Source organism: Manis javanica, chromosome 3, assembly GCF_040802235.1.
Source record: "Manis javanica isolate MJ-LG chromosome 3, MJ_LKY, whole genome shotgun sequence".
In the NCBI taxonomy this organism is placed as follows: domain Eukaryota; kingdom Metazoa; phylum Chordata; class Mammalia; order Pholidota; family Manidae; genus Manis; species Manis javanica.
Genome location: NC_133158.1, coordinates 134,350,303 through 134,376,066, shown reverse-complemented (window position 1 = coordinate 134,376,066; position 25,764 = coordinate 134,350,303). Strand labels below are relative to the sequence as shown.

General features: G+C 37.6%; 1 protein-coding gene across 1 annotated transcript in view; it reads right to left on the bottom strand.

The window, feature by feature from the left end:
* Positions 1 to 14,167: 14,167 nt before the first annotated feature.
* SLC2A2 (solute carrier family 2 member 2) overlaps positions 14,168 to 25,764 on the bottom strand; it is a 32,150-nt gene continuing 20,553 nt past the window's right edge. The window contains exons 8-11 of the mRNA XM_017661761.3: positions 23,790 to 23,894; positions 18,708 to 18,809; positions 17,831 to 18,034; positions 14,168 to 17,741 (exon numbers count right to left, since the gene is read on the bottom strand). Coding sequence (XP_017517250.1) covers positions 17,541 to 17,741; positions 17,831 to 18,034; positions 18,708 to 18,809; positions 23,790 to 23,894 — 612 coding nt within the window. The 3' untranslated portion in view covers positions 14,168 to 17,540. The remainder of the gene's footprint in view (positions 17,742 to 17,830; positions 18,035 to 18,707; positions 18,810 to 23,789; positions 23,895 to 25,764) is intronic.

The window sequence follows — 25,764 nt, the reverse complement described above, 5'->3', positions numbered from 1 at the left end:
ATAGAACAAAAATGGATTGCTTTTTCATTTTTCAAAACAGACTAATATTAAAACATGCTAGTGCCTGCACGGTAGGATGGCCCCTTCTCCATCCCTGCCACTCTAACATTGTGTCTTCTCTTCTGTCCTGGAGATGGAAGTTCTTTACTTTTTGCTCTGGACTGAATATTTGTGCCCCCTTCCCTTCCAATTCATATGTTGAAGCCCTAATTCCCAATATGACTACAGGCCTACAAGGACATGATACAAGCTAAATGAGGTTATAAGGGTGAGACCCTAATCTGTAGGGCTGGTGCTCTTATAAGAAGAGGAAGAAACACTAGAGCCTTCTCTGCTTTGGGGAGATACAGCAAAAAGATAGCCATCTGCAAACCTGAAGACAGAGCTTCCACCAGAAAACAAATCAGTTGGCATCCTGATCTTAGCCTTCTTAGCCTTCAGAACTGTGAGAAACACATTTATGTTGTTTAAGCCACACAGCCTATGGTATTTTGCCATGGCAGCCCAAGTAGGTTAATTTACCATTTGAGGACTTAATTATTTGCATAATCCACAGTTCACTTAATATTTTTAAAACAATTGTTTGTGTCTCACAAAATCCTGTAATTTAAGCAGAATTAGTGCTATCATTATTTTCAGTTTACGTAAGAGCAAATTATTAGAACTTTAGATTATCTGACCTACCCAAAATGACTCACCTGATAACTCCATAATCAGGGCTCAGTGTAGGGTACAATTGATTTATTTGAGTTAGTCCAGAAGTCAATGATCTCTAGGATTCCTGTTCAGGTTATGAGCTTACTTAGTACTTTCTCTGCTGAAAAGCACCATTCAATCTAATACAAGCAACCTCAATTTTTCTATTCTTTGTTTTAAAATGCCTCCATATCTACTCATTTTTCTGTCATCTTTCTGTCTTCTCCTTCCTAATATCACTATCTGTGATTTTTATATCAAACTTTCCCATGCTTTCTTATCTTCCTCTCACTTACCCAAAAATCTCTTCTCTATTCCTTTTTCTTTAGTCTGCAAACATACTCATGTTATTTATTTATTTACTTTATTTATTACACTTCCCATTGTAACAAAGTCTTGTGCTTATTTCAAATTGCAGAACCATTTCTCCTTTCTTCTTTAGCATCTGTTTCTGAAAGAATGTTAATTACTCCCTTATTTATTTTTAACCTATTATAAACATAATATCCATGTGCAATGAAGAAGACATGGACCATACACTCAGACACACACTATCTGAAATTCTACCACCTAGCATAACTACTAACCACTTTTAACATTGTTCTCTCTCCCTTTATCCCTCCTCACTCATCTCATTCCCTTTCTACTCCTATTTCTCAATTTCTCTTATTACCTAAAATATATGAAGTCTATATAATCTCATTCACTTTTGTGCTATATATCATTTTAAGAGTTGATTTAATATTTAAATTAAAATTATTTAATAATTATTTTTGTTTTTATAAAATAATCTATATCAATAATTTAAAGGTCATAATAGTACAAGGTTATATTAAATATATAAAGCACACACAATGGGTTTCCTGCCCCATTCATCTTTACCCACGAGTGAAAAGTTTTAAATTATTTCTTAAAGCTTTAATTTCCATTTTCTAACTCATAGGCTGTGTTGTTCAGAGTCCCATCAGAAACAGAGGTCTATTGAAAAGAGATGATTTAAAAAGTTTACAGAAGAGATGATTTACACAGGAGTGGGCCAAGTTAAAGAGCCAGCAAGGGATGGTAACACACTTGGGACTAGTAATGGTGAAACTAATAATAGTAAGATACCATTATCAACTCTAGGATTAAAAGGAGCAAGGTCAGGGGAGTCATTACCCAAACCCAGTAAGAACAGTAGCTGTGGAGAGGGCCCACACTACAGGATCTGAGGCCTTAGGTGGAGGAGTACAGTCACTTCCAGCCAATGGTGGAAGGATGGAAGCTGGAGGAACCAGCAGTCTACTTTCTGCCTCTTCCTGTCCTCTCATTTCCCACCAATGTATTCCATTAAACAAATCCAACTAAAAGCCAAAGACTAGGAGCCCAGATGATACTCTGAAGAGATCAGTTTTCTGAGACTCTACAGAGCAGGGTGAAAAGGGTGAAAATCGATCTGCAAGGGCACAGGGGAAATTACCATACCAGAACATAGACTTTCACTGGTTGTTTTGCTTTATAGATTTATGTTTAAAAATTCATTATGACAAATAATGATTGAGCTCTTTTTCTCACACTTTCTCACCTTTCCTCTCTACATATGTCATAATATAGTATTAACATAAATTTTACTTGGAAAATTGTAACAATATCCAATGTTTTACATAATTATGTAAATAATTATTCACTGTTGAGTCAAGTAATGTACTACATTTCCGTTCTATGCTATTCTCAACCTTACTCTCCCCCCAAGATTTCATAATTACCTTTTATTTTGTTTAGTTTTCTGTGTGTTTATCACTAGCTTTTTCTAAATGTTCCAAATGATTCTTCATATGGCCAAACATATCAGAGAATCTTTCTGTTCTATTTTTCCCTGGAACCTTCTTTTTCTTGCTTTAGTCTGAATCAGTTGCTTTCTAAGCCCTGATACTAACTGTCCACTTATGACTTCTGTCAGGTTTATATTTCTAGATCCCCTTTTGCTGGATTCTATGTCTTCTAATCTCTTATTTTTCTCCTTTGTTTTGCTGGAGTACACCTTCTACTTGTTTCATGTGAAAAGGTGGAGAAGAGAGAAAATTTTCAGTGTTGCATGTCTGGAAATATCTTTTTCTACTTTCATACTCCATTGATAATATTTCTGGGGATAGAATTCTAGATTGAAAACTGTTGTCCTTTAGAATTTCACAGGCATTGCTCCATCATAGCCTTCTAGCATCCATAACTGCTGTTCAAATATTGCGTACTGTTATGAATCTTTTTCTTTGTATGTGGTCTTTCTTCCTTTCTAGATGCTTTTACATGTACTCCAATCTTTGGTGTTCAGAAATTTCATGATAAACTTTTGGCCTTTTTTATTGTTTGGCATACAATATAACTTTCAAGATTTCAAGTCTTGCTCTCCAGCACAGCAAAATTCCAATGCAGTGTATCTTTAATGACTTATTTCTCTCTATTTTGTTTTCTCCACTCTTTTGAACGCCCATTATCTGGATGCTGACTCTTCTGGGCTGATCCTCTAACTTTCATTTCTCCCCATCCCCTCCCAGCATTTAGTTTATGAATAACTTATAATAACTGCTTTCAAAGTTGAGCATATTATCTCTTATTTATTCACAAAAATGTATGCTTTTATGCCCAATAACATGCCTGTAGTCAGCATTAGGTCAGTTCTTCTTTCCAACACCTGTTTCATAATCATCATTCTTTTTGGATCCTGACTCTTATACCATGGTACATTGCCCAGAGCGTTAAACCTTTAGAGGTGCCAAACAACCCTTTGTTTGAAAATAATTTTACCTATGAAGCCTACCTTAATTAAAGTTGCATAAGAAATAGTGTATGTGAGCTCTAATTGAAATGTTTTGAATTCAGACATTGTAGAACACACATAATGACGACTTGTGTCTATCAGACCTTACCCAATTGTTTTTAAAATGTATTGCTCTCCTGTGGGAAAGACCAGTAAAAGTAAAGAAAATAAAACATCTCTAAGAAATGCAGCAGACAGACTTAGGGCAAGTATTCATGCCTCATCTATGTTTAACTGTGGAAGTACTGGAATTCAGACATGAGATGATTGTCACAGGAAAGAGTATAAGGCACTTACTGGAAGTGAAAAATTAAGTCAGTAAGTCTGATTTAGAAAGTTTGATAAGAGGACTATATTTGTCCATTCGATTATGACAGATATTTTCCATGAATTGAACAAGCTAACAAGTTAAATCTAAGTTCTGAAGGTTTGATGGAAATAGAGCATGTGATAAAATAGAAGAATTTTATTATATATATGTGAAAATGCATAAAATTAATATTTCAATTCTCCTAACCCTTTCTGAGTATATCAGGATAAGCAAGTTACTTCTAAGTAAGAGTCAACAAGGTAATTAATAGTCTTTTATTAATTCTTGATAAAGACTTTTTGTTATACTGCCCAGAAACTAAGGGAGAGAATGAGTATAACACCTGGATAACAAATCCTTTCACATATAGGTTATTTGATTTCAATAAAATTAGAAGGGCCCAATTGAGTTATTAGCTGATAGATAATTAAAAATTATTTCTATGATTAATCTTATGGCTATAATTTGGAAATAGTTCATGGAATTGAATGACTTTGGTCTCTCCATTCTTATATTCTCATTTATAAAAACAAGATTTTCATTCATCTACAACAATAAAAATAATAAGGGAGGGAGCCAAGATGGCGGCGTGAGTAGAGCAGTGGAAATCTCCTCCCAAAAACACATAGAGCTATGAAAATATAACAAAGAAAAATCTTCCTAAAATAGAGACCACAGGACACGGGACAACATCCAGACCACATCCACACCTGCAAGAACCCAGTGCCTTGTGAAGGGGGTAAGATACAAGCCCCAGCCCGGCGGGACCCGAGCGCCCCTCCCCCCGGCTCCCGGCGGGTGGAGAGAAACTGGAGCAGTTTTTTTTTTTTGGAGAGCGCTTTTTGGAAGCCTTAGAGGGACGGGCCCCCGTTGCTGGGGAGGCAGGGTGGCGGGACCGGTGAGGAGGTGCCTGGGAACGGCGCCGGAGGACAAAGAATATCCCGCGTTTCTCCCTGCGAGACCTGGGGGCGGGTGCCTGAGACCAGTGCCTGAGGACGGAGGAGGTCGCGCGTTTTTCCCCTTTTTTTTTTTTTCTCTTTTTGGCAAGCGCTTTTTGGAAGCCTTGAAGGGACGGGGACCCCAGTGCTAGGGAGGCACGGTGGCGGGACTGGTGATCGGGTGGCTGGGACCGGCGCCTGAGGACAAAGAATATCCCCCGTTTTTCCCTGCGGGACCGGTGGGCGGGTGCCTGAGACCGGCACTTGAGGACAGAGGAAATCGCGCGTTTTTCCCCTTTTTTTTTTCTCTTTTCTGCGAGTGCTTTTTGGAAGCCTAAAAGGGACAGGGACCCCGGTGCTAGGGAGGCAGGGCGGCGGGACTGGTGAGCGGGTGCCTGGGACCGGCACCTGAGGACAAAGAATATCCCGCATTTTTCCCTGTGGGACCGGTGGGTGGGTGCCTGAGACCAGCACCTGAGGACGGAAGAAATCGCGCGTTTTTCCCCTTTTTTTTTCTCTCTTTTTGCCAAGTGCTTTTTGGAAGCCTTGAAGGGACAGGGACCCCGGTGCTAGGGAGGCAGGGCGGCAGGACTGGTGAGCGGGTGCGTGGGACCAGTGCCTGAGGACCAAGAATATTGAGCGTTCCTTCCCTGCGGGACCGGTGGGTGGGTGCTTTTTGGAAGCCTTGAAAGGACAGGGACCCTGGTGCTAGGGAGACAGGGCAGCAGGACCAGTGCGCGGGTGCCTGGGACCGGCACCTGAGGAAAAAAAAAAAAAAAATCGTGTGTTTTTTCTTTTTTTTTTCCTTTCTGTTCCCTCTCTCATTGTTGCTGTTGTTGTTTTGGTTTGGAGAGTGCTTTTTGGAAATCTTAAAGGGGCAGGACAGGTCACTTAGACCAGAAGCAGGGAATCTGGGGATCTCTGGGCACTCTAACCCCCTGGGCAGCAGGGAGCACAGAGGCCCCTTACGGAGATAAATAGTCTCCTGGCTGCTCCCCCTCTAACGGGGCTCCACCATTTTGGAGGAACAGCCCCAGCCAGGCCAAGCCCACAGCAACAGTGGAGATAAACCCCAAAGCAACTGGGCAGGAAGCAGAAGCCCTGTCTGCGCACAGCTGCCCAGCACAAGCCACTAGAGGTCGCTATTCTCCCAGGAAAAGGCTACAAACCAACAAGAAGGGAAGCTCTTCCAGCGGTCACTTGTACCAGCTCTGCAGACTATCTCTATCACCATGAAAAGGCAAAACTACAGGCAGACAAAGATCACAGAGACAACACCTGAGAAGGAGACAGACCTAACTAGTCCTCCTGAAAAAGAATTCAAAATAAAAATCATGAACATGCTGACAGAGATGCAGAAAAAAATGCAAGAGCAATGGGATGAGATGCAGAGAAAAATGCAAGAGCAGTGGGATGAGATGCAGAGAAAAATGCAAGAGCAGTGGGATGAAGTCCGGAAGGAGATCACAGATGTCAGGAAAGAGATCACAGAAGTGAAACAATCCCTGGAAGGATTTATAAGCAGAATGGATAAGATGCAAGAGGCCATTGAAGGAATAGAAGCCAGAGAACAGGAACGTATAGAAGCTGACATAGAGAGAGATAAAAGGATCTCCAGGAATGAAACAACACTAAGAGAAATATGTGACCAATACAAAAGGAAAAACATTCGTATTATAGGGATACCAGAAGAGGAAGAAAGAGGAAAAGGGATAGAAAGTGTCTTTGAAGAAATAATTGCTGAAAACTTCCCCAAACTGGGGGAGGAAATAATCGAACAGACCATGGAATTATACAGAACCCCCAACAGAAAGGATCCAAGGAGGACAACACCAAGACACATAATAATTAAAATGGCAAGAATCAAGGACAAGGAAAGAGTTTTAAAGGCAGCTAGAGAGAAAAAGGTCACCTATAAAGGAAAACCAATCAGGCTAACATCAGACTTCTCAACAGAAACCCTACAGGCCAGAAGAGAATGGCATGATATACTTAATGCAATGAAACAGAAGGGCCTTGAACCAAGGATACTGTATCCAGCACGACTATCATTTAAATATGATGGTGGGATCAAACAATTCCCAGATAAGCAAAAGCTGAGGGAATTTGCTTCCCACAAACCACCTCTACAGGGCATCCTACAGGGACTGCTCTAGATGGGAGCACCCCTAAAAAGAGCACAGAACAAAACACACAACATATGAAGAAGGGAGGAGGAGGAATAAGAAGGGAGAGAAGAAAAGACTCTCCAGACAGTGTATACAACAGCTCAATAAGCGAGCTAAGTTAGGCAGTAAGATACTAAAGAAGCTAACCTTGAACCTTTGGTAACCACGAATCTAAAGCCTGCAATGGCAATAAGTACATATCTTTCAATAGTCACCCTAAATGTAAATGGACTTAATGCACCAATCAAAAGACATAGAGTAATAGAATGGATAAAAAAGCAAGACCCATCTATATGCTGCTTACAAGAAACTCACCTTAAACCCAAAGATAAGCATAGACTAAAAGTCAAGGGATGGAAAAACATATTTCAGGCAAACAACAGTGAGAAGAAAGCAGGGGTTGCAGTACTAATATCAGACAGAATAGACTTCAAAACAAAGAAAGTAACAAGAGATAAAGAAGGCCACTACATAATGATAAAGGGCTTAGTCCAACAAGAGGATATAACCATTCTAAATATATATGCACCCAATACAGGAGCACCAGCATATGTGAAGCAAATACTAACAGAACTAAAGAGGGAAATAGACTGCAATGCATTCATTGTAGGAGACTTCAACACACCACTCACCCCAAAGGATAGATCCACCGGGCAGAAAATAAGTAAAGACACACAGGCACTGAACAACACACTAGAACAGATGGACCTAATAGACATCTATAGAACTTTACATCCAAAAGCAACAGGATATACATTCTTCTCAAGTGCACATGGAACATTCTCCAGAATAGACCACATACTAGCTCACAAAAAGAGCCTCAGTAAATTCCACAATATTGAAATTCTACCAACCAATTTTTCAGACCACAAAGGTATGAAAGTAGAAATAAATTCTACAAAGAAAACAAAAAGGCTCACAAACACATGGAGGCTTAACAACATGCTACTAAATAATCAATGGATCAATGAACAAATCAAAATAGAGATCAAGGAATATATAGAAACAAATGACAACAACAACACTAAGCCCCAACTTCTGTGGGATGCAGCGAAAGCAGTCTTAAGAGGAAAGTATATAGCAATCCAGGCACACTTGAAGAAGGAAGAACAATCCCAAATGAATAGTCTAACATCACAATTATTAAAACTGGAAAAAGAAGAACAAATGAGGCCTAAAGTCAGCAGAAGGAGGGACATAATAAAGATCAGAGAAGAAATAAACAAAATTGAGAAGAATAAAACAATAGCAAAAATCAACGAAACCAAGAGCTGGTTCTTTGAGAAAATAAACAAAATAGATAAGCCTCTAGCCCAACTTATTAAGAGAAAAAGAGAGTCAACACAAATCAACATAATCAGAAATGAGAATGGAAAAATCACGACAGACTCCACAGAAATACAAAGAATTATTAAAGACTACTATGAAAACCTATATGCCAACAAGCTGGAAAACCTAGAAGAAATGGACAACTTCCTAGAAAAATACAACCTCCCAAGACTGACCAAGGAAGAAACACAAAAGTTAAACAAACCAATTACAAGCAAAGAAATTGAAACAGTAATCAAAAAACTACCCAAGAACAAAACCCCGGGGCCGGACGGATTTACCTCGGAATTTTATCAGACACACAGAGAAGACATAATACCCATTCTCCTTAAAGTGTTCCACAAAATAGAAGAAGAGGGAATACTCCCAAACTCATTCTATGAAGCCAACATCACCCTAATACCAAAACCAGGCAAAGACCCCACCAAAAAAGAAAATTACAGACCAATATCCCTGATGAACGTAGATGCAAAAATACTCAATAAAATATTAGCAAACAGAATTCAACAGTATATCAAAAGGATCATACACCATGACCAAGTGGGGTTCATCCCAGGGATGCAAGGATGGTACAACATTCGAAAATCCATCAACATCATCCACCACATCAACAAAAAGAAAGACAAAAACCACATGATCATCTCCATAGATGCTGAAAAAGCATTTGACAAAATTCAACATCCATTCATGATAAAAACTCTCAGCAAAATGGGAATAGAGGGCAAGTACCTCAACATAATAAAGGCCATATATGATAAACCCACAGCCAGCATTATACTGAACAGCGAGAAGCTGAAAGCATTTCCACTGAGATCGGGAACCAGACAGGGATGCCCACTCTCCCCACTGTTATTTAACATAGTACTGGAGGTCCTAGCCACGGCAATCAGACAAAACAAAGAAATACAAGGAATCCAGATTGGTAAAGAAGAAGTTAAACTGTCACTATTTGCAGATGATATGATACTGTACATAAAAAACCCTAAAGACTCCACTCCAAAACTACTAGAACTGATATCGGAATACAGCAAAGTTGCAGGATACAAAATCAACACACAGAAATCTGTAGCTTTCCTATACACTAACAACGAATCAATAGAAAGAGAAATCAGGAAAACAATTCCATTCACCATTGCATCAAAAAGAATAAAATACCTAGGAATAAACCTAACCAAGGAAGTGAAAGACTTATACTCTGAAAACTACAAGTCACTCTTAAGAGAAATTAAAGGGGACACTAATAAATGGAAACTCATCCCATGCTCATGGCTAGGAAGAATTAATATCGTCAAAATGGCCATCCTGCCGAAAGCAATATACAAATTTGATGCAATCCCTCTCAAATTACCAGCAACATTCTTCAATGAATTGGAACAAATAATTCAAAAATTCATATGGAAACACCAAAGACCCCGAATAGCCAAAGCAATCCTGAAAAAGAAGAATAAAGTAGGGGGGATCTCACTCCCCAACTTCAAGCTCTACTACAAAGCCATAGTAATCAAGACAATTTGGTACTGGCACAAGAACAGAGCCACAGACCAGTGGAACAGATTAGAGACCCCAGAAATTAACCCAAACATATATGGTCAATTAATATTTGATAAAGGAGCCATGGACATACAATGGCAAAATGACAGTCTCTTCAACAGATGGTGCTGGCAAAACTGGACAGCTACATGTAGGAGAATGAAACTGGACCATTGTCTAACCCCATATACAAAGGTAAACTCAAAATGGATCAAAGACCTGAATGTATGTCACGAAACCATTAAACTCTTGGAAAAAAACATAGGCAAAAACCTCTTAGACATAAACATGAGTGATCTCTTCTTGAACATATCTCCCCGGGCAAGGAAAACAACAGCAAAAATGAGCAAGTGGGACTACATTAAGCTGAAAAGCTTCTGTACAGCGAAAGACACCATCAATAGAACAAAAAGGAACCCTACAGTATGGGAGAATATATTTGAAAATGACAGATCTGATAAAGGCTTGACGTCCAGAATATATAAAGAGCTCACACGCCTCAACAAACAAAAAACAAATAACCCAATTAAAAAATGGGCAGAGGAACTGAACAGAAAGTTCTCCAAAAAAGAAATACAGATGGCCAAGAGACACATGAAAAGATGCTCCACATCGCTAATTATCAGAGAAATGCAAATTAAAACTACAATGAGGTATCACCTCACACCAGTAAGGATAGCTGCCATCCAAAAGACAAACAACAACAAATGTTGGCGAGGCTGTGGAGAAAGGGGAACCCTCCTACACTGCTGGTGGGAATGTAAATTAGTTCAACCATTGTGGAAAGCAGTATGGAGGTGCATCAAAATGCTCAAAACAGACCTACCATTTGACCCAGGAATTCCACTCCTAGGAATTTACCCTAAGAACGCAGCAATCAAGTTTGAGAAAGACAGATGCACTCCTATGTTTATCGCAGCACTATTTACAATAGCCAAGAATTGGAAGCAACCTAAATGTCCATCTGTAGATGAATGGATAAAGAAGATGTGGTACATATACACAATGGAATACTACTCAGCCATAAGAAGTGGAAAAATCCAACCATTTGCAGCAACATGGATGGAGCTGGAGAGTATTATGCTCAGTGAAATAAGCCAAGCGGAGAAAGAGAAATACCAAATGATTTCACTCATCTGAGGAGTATAGGAACAAAGGAAAAACTGAAGGAACAAAACAGCAGCAGAATTACAGAACCCAAAAATGGACTAACAGGTACCAAAGGGAAAGGAACTGGGGAGGATGGGTGGGCAGGGAGGGATAAGGGGGGGGAAGAAGAAGGGGGGTATTAAGATTAGCATGCATGGGGGGGAGGGAGAAAGGGTAGGGTGGGCTGCACAACACAGAGAGGACAAGTAGTGACTCTACAACATTTTGCTAAGCTGATGGACAGTAACCGTAATGTGGTTGTTAGGGGGGACCTGATATAGGGGAGAGCATAGTAAACATAGTATTCTTCAGGTAAGTGTAGATTAAAAATTTAAAAAAAAAAAAAAAAAAAGAAAGAAAGAAAGAAAAGGGGGATTACTCCTTAACAGGATAAAACTATTGGTAAATCAAAGATCAACGCATGCTTTAAATATCCTTAATGTTGATCACTTAAAGGGTGTCAGATGATCAGCTATGGAGGTACTCTTTTCTGATAATATTCCTTTCTCTTAATTAAAAAAAAAAAAAAAAAAGCAGTTACTGTGTGCTGACCTCCAATGAGTTCTGCACAGTGGTATAGAGGGCATGTCAAAGTGTGGGCAAAGGGTCTGTTTGTCTCTACGCAGAAGATCAAGGCCTAGCTTGGATACCCAGAAAATGAACTAAGATACGATATGAGGAGGAGCTTCCGGCATCAGCACTCTCTGGAGGACTCGTGCCGGGGGATGATCATCAAAAAGCCTCCACAGGGATCCGGACGATGCTGCGGTTGTGGCTGCATCCAGCCCACCGTCTCCTGGACTTGCCATAAGAAGGAGGAGGGAGATGTCTAGGCTGGCATGTGCATACAGTGAGACAACGAATTTGACTGGATCTGTACTGTTGGAACTCAACCAGGAGTTGGGAGGGGTGCAAGTTGTAGCACCCCAAAATCTCATGACTATAGACTATCTATGGTTAAAAGAACATATGGGATGTGAACAGATCCCAGAAATGGGCTGCTTTAATTTGTCTGATGGTTCAAGTACAGTTGGAAAATATCCATCATATCATAGATAAATTTTCACAAATGCCTAGGGTGCCTAAATGGTTTTCTTGGCTTCACTGGAGATGGCTGGTAATTATAGATTTGCTTTGTTTATGTCACCGTATTCCTATTATGTCAATATGTGTGTGCAAATTAGTTAGTAGTTTAAAACCTATACATACTTAAGGTACTATACAAGAAGATATGTCAAAGAAATAATCAATCCTCCCAAGTTTCCTTCATATGCTACATCTATAGCTTTTCTTCTTCCTTCCTAATTACAAACTTTAAATAGAATTCGTGCCTCATATCGAATTTACCGAGTATCATAATTCCTCCAGGTGGTAAAGATACCTCGAGACAAGTGCTGGGCATAGAAGCCACAGGGCATAAATCTGCAAAGAAGTAAAAAGCTAACCTTTGCAAACAATATGGCTTCTCTCTCACTTACCAACTTTACATTTCCCTGTATGGCCCCGGAAGATGACTGGTTAGCCAGAGACGGGTAAGATTCCTCAAGGGAGGAACAACCTAAGACAGGCACAGTCGCAGGGGGGCCATCAGGTGAGAATTTGGGGGTCAACAGAGGTGAGGCTCAGAACCTCACCCCCCCTGCTTTGAGAGAAATCTTCTGCATCCGTGGATGTCTTGCTGCCCTTGTCTAGCCTGGATTAATACTTAGTCCATAGGCACACACCTGATCATCTGATCATCTACATTTGCCTTCTTACAGCACTAAACTATGTTTTCTACCTTTATCTTGCATCTACCTACCACTTCAGCATTTTATTAAAAATAAAAATAATAATAATAATAGGAGAAATGTGGGATCAACATATAAATCAAGTACAAAAATCAAATGAATATTCATATTTGACCTGATGGTTTATAGGTCATATTGCATGATCAAAACCGAAAGTTTCTGTGATGACTGCCCTTGTACTGTTCACCATGTAAGAATTTATTCACTCTGTAAGAATTCGTTCACCATGTAAGAACTTGTTCGTTATGCTTCAGAAGATTGGAGACTGACGAGAATTAGGCTTGAGATGGATTAATGATTGTACATTGAGCATTGACCCCCCTATACTGAATTTTATTGTTGTTAACAACCATTTGATCAATAAATATGAGAGATGCCCTCTCAAAAAAAAAAAAAAAAAAATAATAATAATAATAATAATAATAATACAATTTATGTGGAATCCTCATCTTAGCATAAAGAAATATATGTCCATTAATATTTAAATTGATTGAAAAAGAAATAAACCTATGTTTCTTATTGAGATGAATTTCTAATAAAGCTAGAAAATTGAGTAATTTCATCAAGATTTGCAATACAGTTTTTTCCATCACTTGTGTACTAACAATAATCATAAATGCTAATTCAATCCACAAGAAAATGTTTAAACATTTTTGCCTTCGTAGATATGGGACTTTTAAAAATTTGAATTCAATTATAGTTATTTTTGTTGCAAAAACTTATATAGAACCATTAGCAATATTTTAAGGCATATATATTTACTACTTTGCAATAAAATTCTTTGGAGGAAATACGAAAATAGAAGAGTACAGTAAAATTTCCAACTGTAAAATATATATATATATTTTAAATAAATATAATTATGATAAGTAACAAATTATTATGGTGTTTAATTCCATTGGATAAAGAGCACTAAGATTTTTAAACATCAGTATATCCTATACTGTATTTTAAAAATTACATTCTTTACTGCATTTAAACATATGATGAAAAATTTTAGATGGCAACTTAAAAATTTGAAAACCATTACTTTTCATTTTTTTCTGTTTTATCCTTTGTATTATAACTTTTGTTTTCAAATTTTATCCCTTTTATGAGAATGCAGGTGATTGAGGATAAGGACCATGTTTTCTATGCTTTCTATCTTTCACAAAACTTTGTTAACAAAGTGTTTTATTCATAATAGGAGCTCAACTAAATATTTACTGAATTAAATTATTTTTATTTCATCAAAGGGAGTCATTCATTCTTCTTCAAGTGTTCTTGCCTTCAGGTTTGATTTTCCTACTACTGATTAAACAACTACCTGGTGGAAATAAAATTTGGGTTACAAAAGTAACTCACATATTATCTTTACAGTGAGAACAGGAAAAATACTGTGAGAAAGAAATGTGTATATCTAGTAAATCAATATCAATTCTCTTAAATGTACTTACTTTCTATATAAAACAAAACAATACAAAGCACTTGGAAATATATTTATTGGCATAAAACTATAGTGTATATGTTCTTAACTAAAACCAGTTTCTTTTCATCATGATTCTTTCTAATGTGTACCAAATTAGAAAGCTTTAAAAACACCAGCAGATGGCTAACAGTGGTTGGCAATAAACCTCTTCTCTTCAAGTCACTGATAGAGAATTGAAATGAAAGATTATATACTCTCTTACGCTTTACTCAGCATCTCTGCTTAGTACACCATAAACACAAGATATTACCTAACATTGCTTTATTTGTTACATATTCAACAATAAGCTAGCAAGATGAAGTAGCTTATGCATGTACACTGGTTTATATATATATAAGACTCTTGCAATTTTTGAAGGTTATCAGGAAGTTTTTGGTTTTGTCCTGTGGTTATAATTTTGTTAAATTACATTTAAATATAATATTCAGCATTTATTTTATACTTAGTGTTATCCAAAGAAATAATATTACATATTAGCCTCTTAAAAATATAACTTGGTAAAACATAACTTAGGCAAAAGCAAAGTTAAAAAATACAATAAAAACTGTTATCAGCTACTTAGAAATATCAAGTTGGGTTTAAGAATTAGCTTTATACCACCCCGATTCTTACTATTCCTTGGTCATTGTGAGGTTGTTGCTTGAAGTAAGAAAATATTACCTTAAATTTACAAAGCTCCTTTTATTCAAAGAAAAATTTGGATCTTATGTATTATAAACCTTTGTTGTAACAGTGCCGTTAGGAGTAATAATTCTAGGTAACATTTATTGAACACCCCCTTTGTACCAGGCACTCTACTTAGCACTTTATATTTAATCTCTCACAACTCTCTGAGGTAGGTAATATTGCACCTAGGCTTGTGAATCAAGGCTCCTGCAAGAAAAAAGATGCAGATGGGGACATATGAGTTGGTCTTCTGAACCCTCAATAGACTGTGAGTCTTTGAGGAGGGGACAGTGTCTTCTTGTGTCTCAGCACACATTACAGCACTGATGGTGTGGAGAAAAGAGGGGAGGAGAAATTTAGAGAAGACCCTTTCTGTGGTGTCCTGATGGTGGGCAGCTAGATGTAGCACATGAGTGGCCAGACCAAGAAGCATAATTACTCTTCTAACAAGCTAAAAGGAAAATCACATTTGTAAGGATACTAGAGTCTGAAAATATACTTTCACAAAAAGGATAGAGGCTATGAAAATTAAGTGTTCAAACTCAAATCTAAATTCCCTGGGATTCATCTAATTAACTAGTGTCAATTTTATTACTTATTATGATGTATGCAGGGCTTCCTATTATGTTAAGCTAGTTCCTTTGTCCTAGTATAAAGCTTTACTAGCTTCTTATTTCACCTTAATGTTTGTAACTCACCTGTATATGTGCAAGGAAAAAGTTATGGAAGGGAAAACAATGTAAGTTCCTGAAGTTTTTCTGAGGCATAAAAACTTCAGGGTCTGAATTTCTGTTGCTTGTGTGTCAGTCAAAAGAACTATAAAGATTTATAACTTAAAGGTAGTCTTTGGGGTTCTTTATTTAAATCTTTGTAACATATTTCTAAGAAAATGAGAAAATAAATTATTTATAAAAATGTTAAATTTCTTCATCATTGTAACTTTGGGCTTCTCAAAGGCCACCAGGATCCTGAAGTAGAGGACAGGAGCTCCACAAGAGCCATTTTCCCTCCTGCCTTATTCAGAGTCTCTACATTTTTTCCCAGAGTCACAGTTTAGCACAAAGGTCTACTGAACTACTGAAGCTCACTTTGACTGTATCCTGAAATCCTAAGTGTAGTTTATTCCAAATTGGCCCAAAGGAAATAAAAATCAAGTGAAAAGAAATAATTTTATATTGTTTAGACTGCCAAATTATGTAAAGGTGAACAACTTTAGCTAAAAGAAAGCAAATGTTCAGTGTTTTTTCCCCACTCTTAAAAAGTACTTTTTAAAATGTGCGTTTATTTTATGGACATTAAAGCAAATGTAAAGAGAGCTGACTCAGTGCTCTACTTTGTGGGGAAAGCAGCCTGGATGCTTTAGCTTCTTGCTGAGCCTTTGGTATCCATCAGAACTGTGCTTTCATAGTTGTAAAATTGACTGTAAGCAAAAGTCTGTTTAATCATATGTGTATTTCAATTCACCTACGTAAGTAAAAGCCCTTAGAACAGTGCCCTGCACATAGGGAGTACACAGTAACTGGTAACAATAGCAATATAATGGCTTAGAGAGCATCCATATACCGCCAAGACAAAGAAGGAAACATCAATGGTGATGAATATTCTATGTTAGGGAACTCAGTCTTCCCCAGAAAATTAAATAGGGATTTGATCAAGTCTGAAATTGAACATTCATGAAGTTTCAGGGGCCTATTCTTAGGAATCCCCTGTCCCTATTTTTTCAACTTGTTTTGAAACATAATACTTCAGAAAATATTCTTACCAAACAGAGCAATCCCTTACTTCAAATTTTTCTGTTAGACAGCTCTGACTTATTTAGGGGTTGAGGAGATGTGCAAAACAATCTTGACTGTATTTTATAACAGCTTAGAAAACAGGCTGTGCTCACTTAAAAAGCAAAACAAAATAGAGCTCAAAGGTTTGAACCAGCAAGGAATTAATGTGTGTTTATAATAGATGCTAATATTAACCAAAAACCTAGGCTGCATGACTCGGTAAACCTTTTTACTGTTTAGTCTTACAAAAACCGTTCAGTCTTCAAACAAAGGAACTAAAATTTTTTTCCACCCACGTACTGAAAGATTTTGGTAGGCTTATGAGAAATAATAATTCTTTGTAAACGTATTCTAATATACTCAAGCCATTCCACATGAAAATACAGACAAAATAAAATTTTAAATAAAATATATATTCTAATGCACAAGAAGAAAAGCTGAGAAATGGAAAAGCTATCAATTTTAAGATGGACTTCAATGCTACTAGCCAAATCTCCTTCAATATAAGGTCTGTGGGAAAGAAAATTCTACCTTAATCATATTCAGGTATGTAAATAATAGTTGTATCCCCAAGTTTCTAGTCACTTGCTTACTGAAGCAATAATATGATACATTGAAACTGCTTCCATTTCAGGAGAACCTTGTTATAAAGAACAGAGCTAGGAACATTAGAATGTACTTGCCTGTGAGTATAGTGAAATGAGCTAGACTTTTTGGTTTAGTTAATTACAGAATCTTCCCATCAAAAATAGAATCTCTAACTTAAAAAAAAAATACTTTCTTTGGTAACATTTCTTATCAGAGCCCACAAAAATTCTTTTTAAAAATAAAATGATACTTCAAGATGTAGATACAAAATTCTCAAAAAATTGTCACTTAAAAACACATGACTTCCTGTTTCTGTTCATATCAAAAAGCAGATTATCTTTACACAGTCTCTGTTGCTCCAAGGAATTCCATTTCTATGGCAGCTTTTGGCACTTGGACTGAGCCACTCTTCTTTCGAAATTCTGCCGCAATTTCCTCAAAGGACTTTCCTTTGGTTTCTGGAACTTTGAAAAATGTAAACAGTGTAAAGGCTAGGACCACTCCAGCGAAGATGAAAAACACATATGGTCCACATAAGTCCTGCAGAGAGAACAAACACAGAGTTCCAATTAGCAGCTGTTCTCCTCTGTGTTCTGCTCAGTAAATTTGCACAATATTAAGCTTCTTACCGCAATGTACTGGAAACATAGAGCTACAATGAAATTGCAGGTCCAGTTGCTGAATGCAGCTAGTGCCAGAGCAGCAGGGCGTGGTCCTTGACTGAAAAACTCTGCTACCATGAACCAGGGAATGGGGCCTGGCCCGATTTCAAAGAAACTGACAAAGAGGAAGATGGCTACCATGCTCACATAACTCATCCAAGCCAATTTATTCTGAGGAAAAACAAAACAAAAACAAACGTGAAACTGGGATCACTGGCTATGGCTTCCTGTAGCTAAGAGACTCATTGAGTTCAGAGGCAACGTGGCTCTCTTCATGATAGGTTTATACTCAATCAAGTAGAAGTTATTCTAGTCTGAGACGTTTAATCTGGTTTGAGTCATGCTTAAATCTTTTGAGCTCCGTTATAGGAAATCCTCTGGATTTAGAGCTTTATATTACTCTCAGTCACTCTTTTCCTGTGAAGGAGGCAAGGCAAAGATCAAGTGATCTTTGCCCCTATTCATATCAAGATTGCTAAACAGGATGTATGACCCGCTATGAGGTCGTGGTTAAGGGCTGGAAGGTTCTGGTACCTGCCCAAGGTCACAGGCTGCCAAATGGCAGAGCCAGCATTAGAGCCTGACCCCAGAGCCTGTGCTCTGACCATTTTGCTACATTGTCTCCCTGGGTAACAAGAACAGTTTACTTGCTGATATTCAGTCTTTAAACCCAAAAAACTAGTTCCCTTTTTCTTTATATTTCTCCTTTACATTATATACTGCTTCTCTGGCTTTATATCATAAGTCAACCTCAAAGGTTTTTCACATACAAAGTACTTTAACCTGAAGCCCAGAAGGGCTGTCATATGGTAACTGAAACTCTCAGTTCAGGCACCAAACTCACCAATAGTAAAAGTCCCACCGACATGAGGATGGCGCAGACAGACATCCCACTCATTCCGATTAGAAACAGAGAGCGTCGCCCTGCCTTCTCCACAAGGAATACCTAGGAAAGTTTTCAAGTATATTGGCTTTATATTTATGTAGTTTTTATTGCTAAAGAGGTCATTATAGTTTATACTAAACTAAACTGGAAGGAGACAGGTTCTCTTATTCCATTTTACACGTGTGGAAGTGAGGAGGGAGGTAACTCTTGCCTGAGGTGGCAGAGCTGATGAACAGAGGTCATTAATAAACAGCTGCTTCATTTAGTCACAGGGATTTGAACAGGCCATTCTACAGGAAAAAAAACAGTGTTACTACCATTCTAAAATTACCACTTTGGTTACAGTATTAAGAGGTCATACATCTTGGATCTCTCCCAGTAGATTTCCTGTGCATTTAAAATGGTTCTACATAAAAAATGACAATTTCTTTTCTGATAATTGTCCAATGTTATAAGCACAAGGGCTTGTGCACTGCAGACACCTGAAACAACTATTGATTTATCAACTATTCTTGCCCAACATCCTCAATGCTAATAATTATGACCATTTTTCTGTCAACATACAGAATTTGATCACTTTACCAAAACAGTCAGGTCTGCATTTTGCTGGCATGCCTATGTGTACCTGCTGCAGGGAGTGAACTATCCATTTGAAGAGATAAGACTTTAAAACAAAATAATGTTAAAGTACTTTTTCTTTATTTTTTTTGGTATCATTAATATGCAATTACAAGAGCAACATTGTGGTTACTAGATTCCCCCCATTATCAAGTCCCCACCACATACCCCATTACAGTCACTGTCCATCAGTGTAGTAAGATGGCACAAAGTCACTACTTGTTTTCTCTGTGCTATACTGCCTTCCCTGTGCACCCCCCTACATTATGTGTGCTAATCGTAATGCCCGTTATTCTCCTTCTCCCTCCCTTCCCACCTCCCCACTCCTGTATCTTTTCCTTTGTCAACTGTTAGTCCATTCTTGGGTTCTGTGAGTCTGCTGCTGTTTTGTTACTACAGTTTTTTGCTTTGTTCTTATGCTCCACAGATGAGTGAAATCATTTGGTACTTGTCTTTCTCCACCTGGCTTATTTCACTGAGCGTAATATCCTCCAGCTCCATTCATGTTGTTACAAATGGTAGGATTTGTTTTCTTCTTATGGCTGAATAATACTCTATTGTATACATGTACCACATCTTCTTTATCCATTAACCTACTGATGGTCACTTTGGTTGCTTCCATTTCTTGGCTATTGTAAATAGTGCTGTGGTAAACATAGGGGTGCATATGTCTTTTTGGCTCCTGCATTCTTAGGGTAAATTCCTAGGAGTGGAATTCCTGGGTCAAATGGTATCTCTATTTTTAGTTTTTTGAGGAACCTACATACTGCTTTCCACATGATTGAACTAATTTACATTCCCACCAGCAGTGTAGTAGGGTTTCCCTTTCTCCGCATCCTCACCAGCATTTGTTATTCCTAGTCTTTTCTATGTTGGCCATCCTAACTGGTGTAAGGTGATATCTCATTGTGGTTTAAATTTGCATTTCCATGATAATTAGTGATGTGAAGCATCTTTTCATGTGCCTGTTGGCCATCTGAATTTCTTTTTTGGAGAAGTGTCTGTTCATATGCTCTGCCCATTTTTTAATCAGGTTATTTGCTTTTTGGGTATTGAGGCATGTTGAGTTCTTTATATATTTTGGATGTTAACTCCTTGTCGGATATGTCATTTACAAATATATTCTCTCATATTGTAGGATGCCTTTTTGTTCTGCTGATGGTGTCCTTTGCTGTACAGAAGCTTTTTAGCATGATTTAGTCCCATTTGTTCATTTTTTATTTTTCTCCCTAGCCTGAGGAGATGTGTTCAGGAAAAAGTTGCTCATGTTTATATTCAAGATAATTTTGCCTATGTTTTCTTCTAAGAGTTTTAATGATTTCATGACTTGCATTAAGGTCTTTGATCCATTTTGAGTTTACTTTTGTGTATGGGATTAGACAATAATCCAGTTTCATTCTCTTACATGTAGCTGTCCAGTTTTGCCAACACCAGCTGTTGAAGAGGCTGTTATTTCCCCAGTGTATATCCATGGCTCCTTTATTGTATATTAATTGACCATGTATGCTTCAGTTTATATCTGGGCTCTCTAGTCTGTTCCATTGGTCTATGGGTCTGTTCTTGTGCCAGTACCAAATTGTCTTAATTACTCTGGCTTTGTAGTAGAGGTTGAAGTAGGGGAGTGTAACGCCCCCTGCTTTATTCTTTCTTCTCAGGATTGCTTTGGCTATTAGGAGTCTTTTGTGGTTCCATATGAATTTTAGAACTATTTGCTCTAGTTTGTTGAAGAATGCTGTTGAAGAGATTTACGATTAGCCAGGACCAGGGTTTGTTGAATAGACTCTTGTTTGGTCCGTGGAATACTGCCAAGGTTGGTGAGTCACACAAGCCAAAGCTACCTGTTATAATATCTCACTTTAGTGAGTAAATTGGCTAGGCTCACAAATCTATCAGTAAATCAACAGCAATCCAATACTTTCTGTATTCTGGTCTCCAGTTCTGAAAATATCTGAGGAACCTTTCTTTATGCCTTTCATCTCAGAGGCATTTCACATTTGAGTTTCAAACCACTTCAGGATAGTGAGCAAGGAGCCCACACTTAATTGTTAACAAGTAAGTGGGAAAACAACCCTTTCTTAGGCCTTGTAAAATTTCTCTATATAGTCTGACTCTTTAATTATGACTTTCAAAACTGACTTGATGACACTGTTTCAAGTTACCAAGAAAACAATAATTTCTTCAGAAATAAGGACTTTTACTATGTTTCTGAGCAACTATTACTAATAGGATAATAAATTCTAAAACTACTTGCCTTGAAAATTGAGTTGGACTCACTGCTTAAGGCCAGGTGAATACTCAGGGAGGAATGTGACACAGGATGAGACTTCATCAGAGGTTAGGGACATCTGCCTGACCATACTTGTCTTCTTAGCCCAAGACAATGTGTGTTGCCAGGTCCTGATTGCCTAGTTGGAGTTCGTGAGCCACTGCTTCTCCTCTAGACCAATTTGTCTCCTAATTTCCTCCATATTTCTTCCTGTTTTGTTTTCTCTTTCTTAAGAATATGGGTTCTCTTCCACTGGCCCATTAGTGTTGAAGAAAATATGGAATGTGGAAGATAATTCAGTGTGGAGTTAAGAAATTCTCTTTTCCCCCAAATACCCATTCAGAACAAAGAAACTGAATATTTTCTTTCCAAATTGGTGAAACATGAATATCTTATTAGTACATATTCCTATTTGCATCTTTTTTTGAAAGGATACACAGAATTTGATAACTGATTATTTGGGGGGAGAGAAATTGGATGACTGAGGGACTATCCTGTTTATGTTTTTGAACCATAAAATAATTTTCAAAGATAAATATAATTAAAAATTTTAAATGTTATTTGTAGCCTGGGAGGGTTAATTAGCTGATTAGAACTATTTTTTTTATTATATCATTCATTTGCTCAAATACTTTCACAGAATAAAAGGATGCATTCCAAAAATGTATATTCAAAATAATCAAGACACTTTTCAAAACAACTCCCACTCCAACTGGGTTGATGGGTGAAAGGGAAGGGTGGGGGACAAAAATGAAATTCTGCAGTAGTTTCCTTTCTAAGCATTCTTAGAGTTTGGTTTAACCAATCTTGACAAGCTGTTGCTTTACATAGCAAATCCTGTTACATATAAAATGTTTTAATCGAAATCTGTATGTTAGAAAAATGTTATGTTGAAGTAAGATTTGTAAAAAATACTATCTCAGGGTACAAATGGATGTCAATAATTCCTTACTGGGATTACAATCCCAGTTCCAAGCTCCATTGATTTAGAGCGGCCTTTTGGTTTGAACAGGCATTATCTCTAAAGGCATGTCTACAGAGCTACTGGTGTTGCCTTGTTATCTGTTCTTCCTCCTCTTTCCAAGGTCCAACACTGTTTAATGTAGTCTGGACAAACCTGCCTTTTGATCTAGGTAGCTAGGCTGTAATTTATTGACCACCCTAAGATAATAGTTAAAAGTCCATGTGCAGGGAATGAAAAACAAGTAAAGTTTATTGAGCATAGCATTGTGACCAAAATTGAAAAGCATAAGCTTTTTGAACATCCTGCATTCAAAGATAAAAATAAGCCTAATTACCTGCATTTTAAAGTAAGTTACATTAATTAGGAAATTTTGGGTTTAGTTTTGTTGTTTGTTTACTTTAATTCTTAGGTTTCTATGTCAAATAGTACTATTGTCAAGATACTGAATCATTCCTTATGTAAGGTATTTGATCTTAAAAAGAGTGTATGACCTGTTCCCCTTGTCAGAAAAAAGAAAATTTCAAAAATAAATAACATTTGAAATTTTAAAAAATGTAACATGTTAAAAAGAACAATAAGATTTCAAGTTATACCACTTCTACCCCTTTGTCTCAGAGTATCACACATACTCCCTATATCACCAGAAGCCATCCCTTGTAAACTTACCTGGGAGCTCCTTCCAGTGGCCTAACATCATAAGGATTTGCTGAAACCGTTTAATATTGCTAGAGGCATAGATATCTATTACAGATGACCTTGTTTATTTAATGTTTTTCCTAAGACTAAGGATAAAAAAGGAATTTCAAACAGAAGGGAGGGAACCTAGGTAGAAGACCCAGTATTGATAGAAATGGCAAACTGTCAGCTAACCCCAAGAAACTTATGTAAAGAGCAAAGAAGGAACTCAGATATTTACATAAGGAGAAAGTCCTCTGTGCCCTTCAGTGAGTTATTAATTCACAAATGAGTGACTAAATTGCATCCCGGCAGATGGGGAAACCAGTGATCCACCTTTTTAGTTATGCTTAGTGGTTGGTTATTCACATACAGGACTCTTCCCGTGACTCACTTGGTTCTACAGGTACACCTGGTGCATGTGGACAGTGTCATCAATCACTTTAAATCACAAGGTTTTTCTTCCCATTTCTGGATGGAGGAACAAGCAGAGTATTTATCTAGAATATTAACTTACAGAGACAGCAGTGAAAACCATGTTGATGACACCAACTCCGATTGTTGCATAAACAGGTTGGCTGATTCCAGCTGTCTGAAAAATGCTAGTGGAGTAGTAAAAGATCTGCAAAGTAATAACAGTTTAACTTTAATCAAGAATTCCAGCACTGGTAGCTTTAAAGCAAGAAAAATTTTTGTTTCTATGGAACCATGGTCCCTAGAGTTCCCTAAATATTTTATTTGTCCTCTCCTTCCAGGGACAGAGAAACCACAATCATCCTTTAGTGTTTAAAGCTTCTGATTGCTTTAAAGTTCTCCTCATATTTAGCTGAAAACTCTGCATCTGCATTTGAAAAGATTTTTCTTAATTTTCAAAAATTTTGTTAAGGTATAAAATACATACAAAAAAGTACACAAAGCGTAAGTGTACAGTTAATTATCACAAACTGAACACACCTGTGTAACCAGAACTCAGATTAAGAAATAAATCATTTCCAGCCCTCCAGAAGCCCCCCAAATGTCTTCCAACTTTTAATATCATAGATAAATTTTGCCTAGTCTTATACATGCTGTAAATGGAACCACATAGTGTGTATTATTTGGTATCTGGCTTTAACATTACCTCTGTGAGAATTATCCATATGATTGTGTGTATTTTTTACACTATTCATTATCATTGCTGTATAGTATTTTGTTTTAATATACCACAATTTATAGGTAACTACCTATTCTATTACTGATGGGTATTTAGGTAGTTGTCATTTAGGATTGATTGTGAATGGTGCTGTTATGAACATTCTAGCGCAATCCTTTTGGTGAAAAATGTACACATTTGCACCTAGGAATAGACTTGTTGGACCATCATGTATGCATATGGTCAGCTTTGATAGATACTGCTAGTTTTCCAAAGAAATTGTGTCAATTTATACTCTCACCAGTGTGTATAAGAATTCTGGTTTTTATTACATTTAACCCCACATTTTCCACTAGTCTCAGTGGAAGATGAAGAAATCTGGTTCACAACCTCCCTAATAGCCTTTATTAGTTATGTTTTTGTGCTAATAATTGTCTATTAGATCATTCTGTAGTTCTGTCATCCTCATTCCTGTCCCACATAACATGTCCTTTTGCTACCACCTCTTCCTGCTGACGGGGCTGATGCAGGGCTGTGTGGACTGTGTGCAGTGAGGACAGCTCACAGCATCTGTACACTCTCCCCCCATTTTTAGGCAGCTCAGCAGCCTCAGGTTCAACATTTCCTGGCTTCCTCTATGCCAGGCACGGGGATAGAAGATAAAATCAGGAGGTCTGATAGATTAAGTACTGTGCCATTGGTATACAGGCAGAGCTCAGACAGGAGATGTGAATTTGGTCTGTAAGCCCCAAAGTTATATAGGATATTGGATAAAAATGAATATCAAGTGCCCCTTAAAAAAGAACAGAGATGACAGCAGAGCAGTATGCAGCTTGTGGGGTGAATTCAGCTTTTGCTTCAACTGATGGGAACTGCTTTCGTTGCCTCCCCCAAATCTCTGCCTGTCCATTGGTCAGCCCCAAAGTGTCCCTTGTGGATTTGGGGTGGGCTCATAGAGGAAGCCCAAGGTACATTTTTAACAGCAATGAAATGGGATAAGAGGTTTTCTTTACTCAATTTCTTAATAAATGTCTAATTTTTTCTTCTGCTAGCTAATTGCCAGTAGAACAACTCAATCCTGAATAATGCAAGGATACCAATTTAAAACCTTAAAGCTGGCTAGTTAATACTCAATATTGTTTTTCAGTTATGTCTTATCTACTACCACCACTCAGTAATATTGTGCCTTTTCACTCTATTTTTATTTTGTGCGCTGACTCTCCAAGTAGAGTGAAAGTTTCTTGGGCAGCAGGAACTTCTTTGTCCTTGGCTATCTGGTATACTTCACCTAACTAGAGGGAACCATGGACTCCTATGCCTAGGCTATCAGAAATCTTAAACTTAATGCTCAACTCTAGAA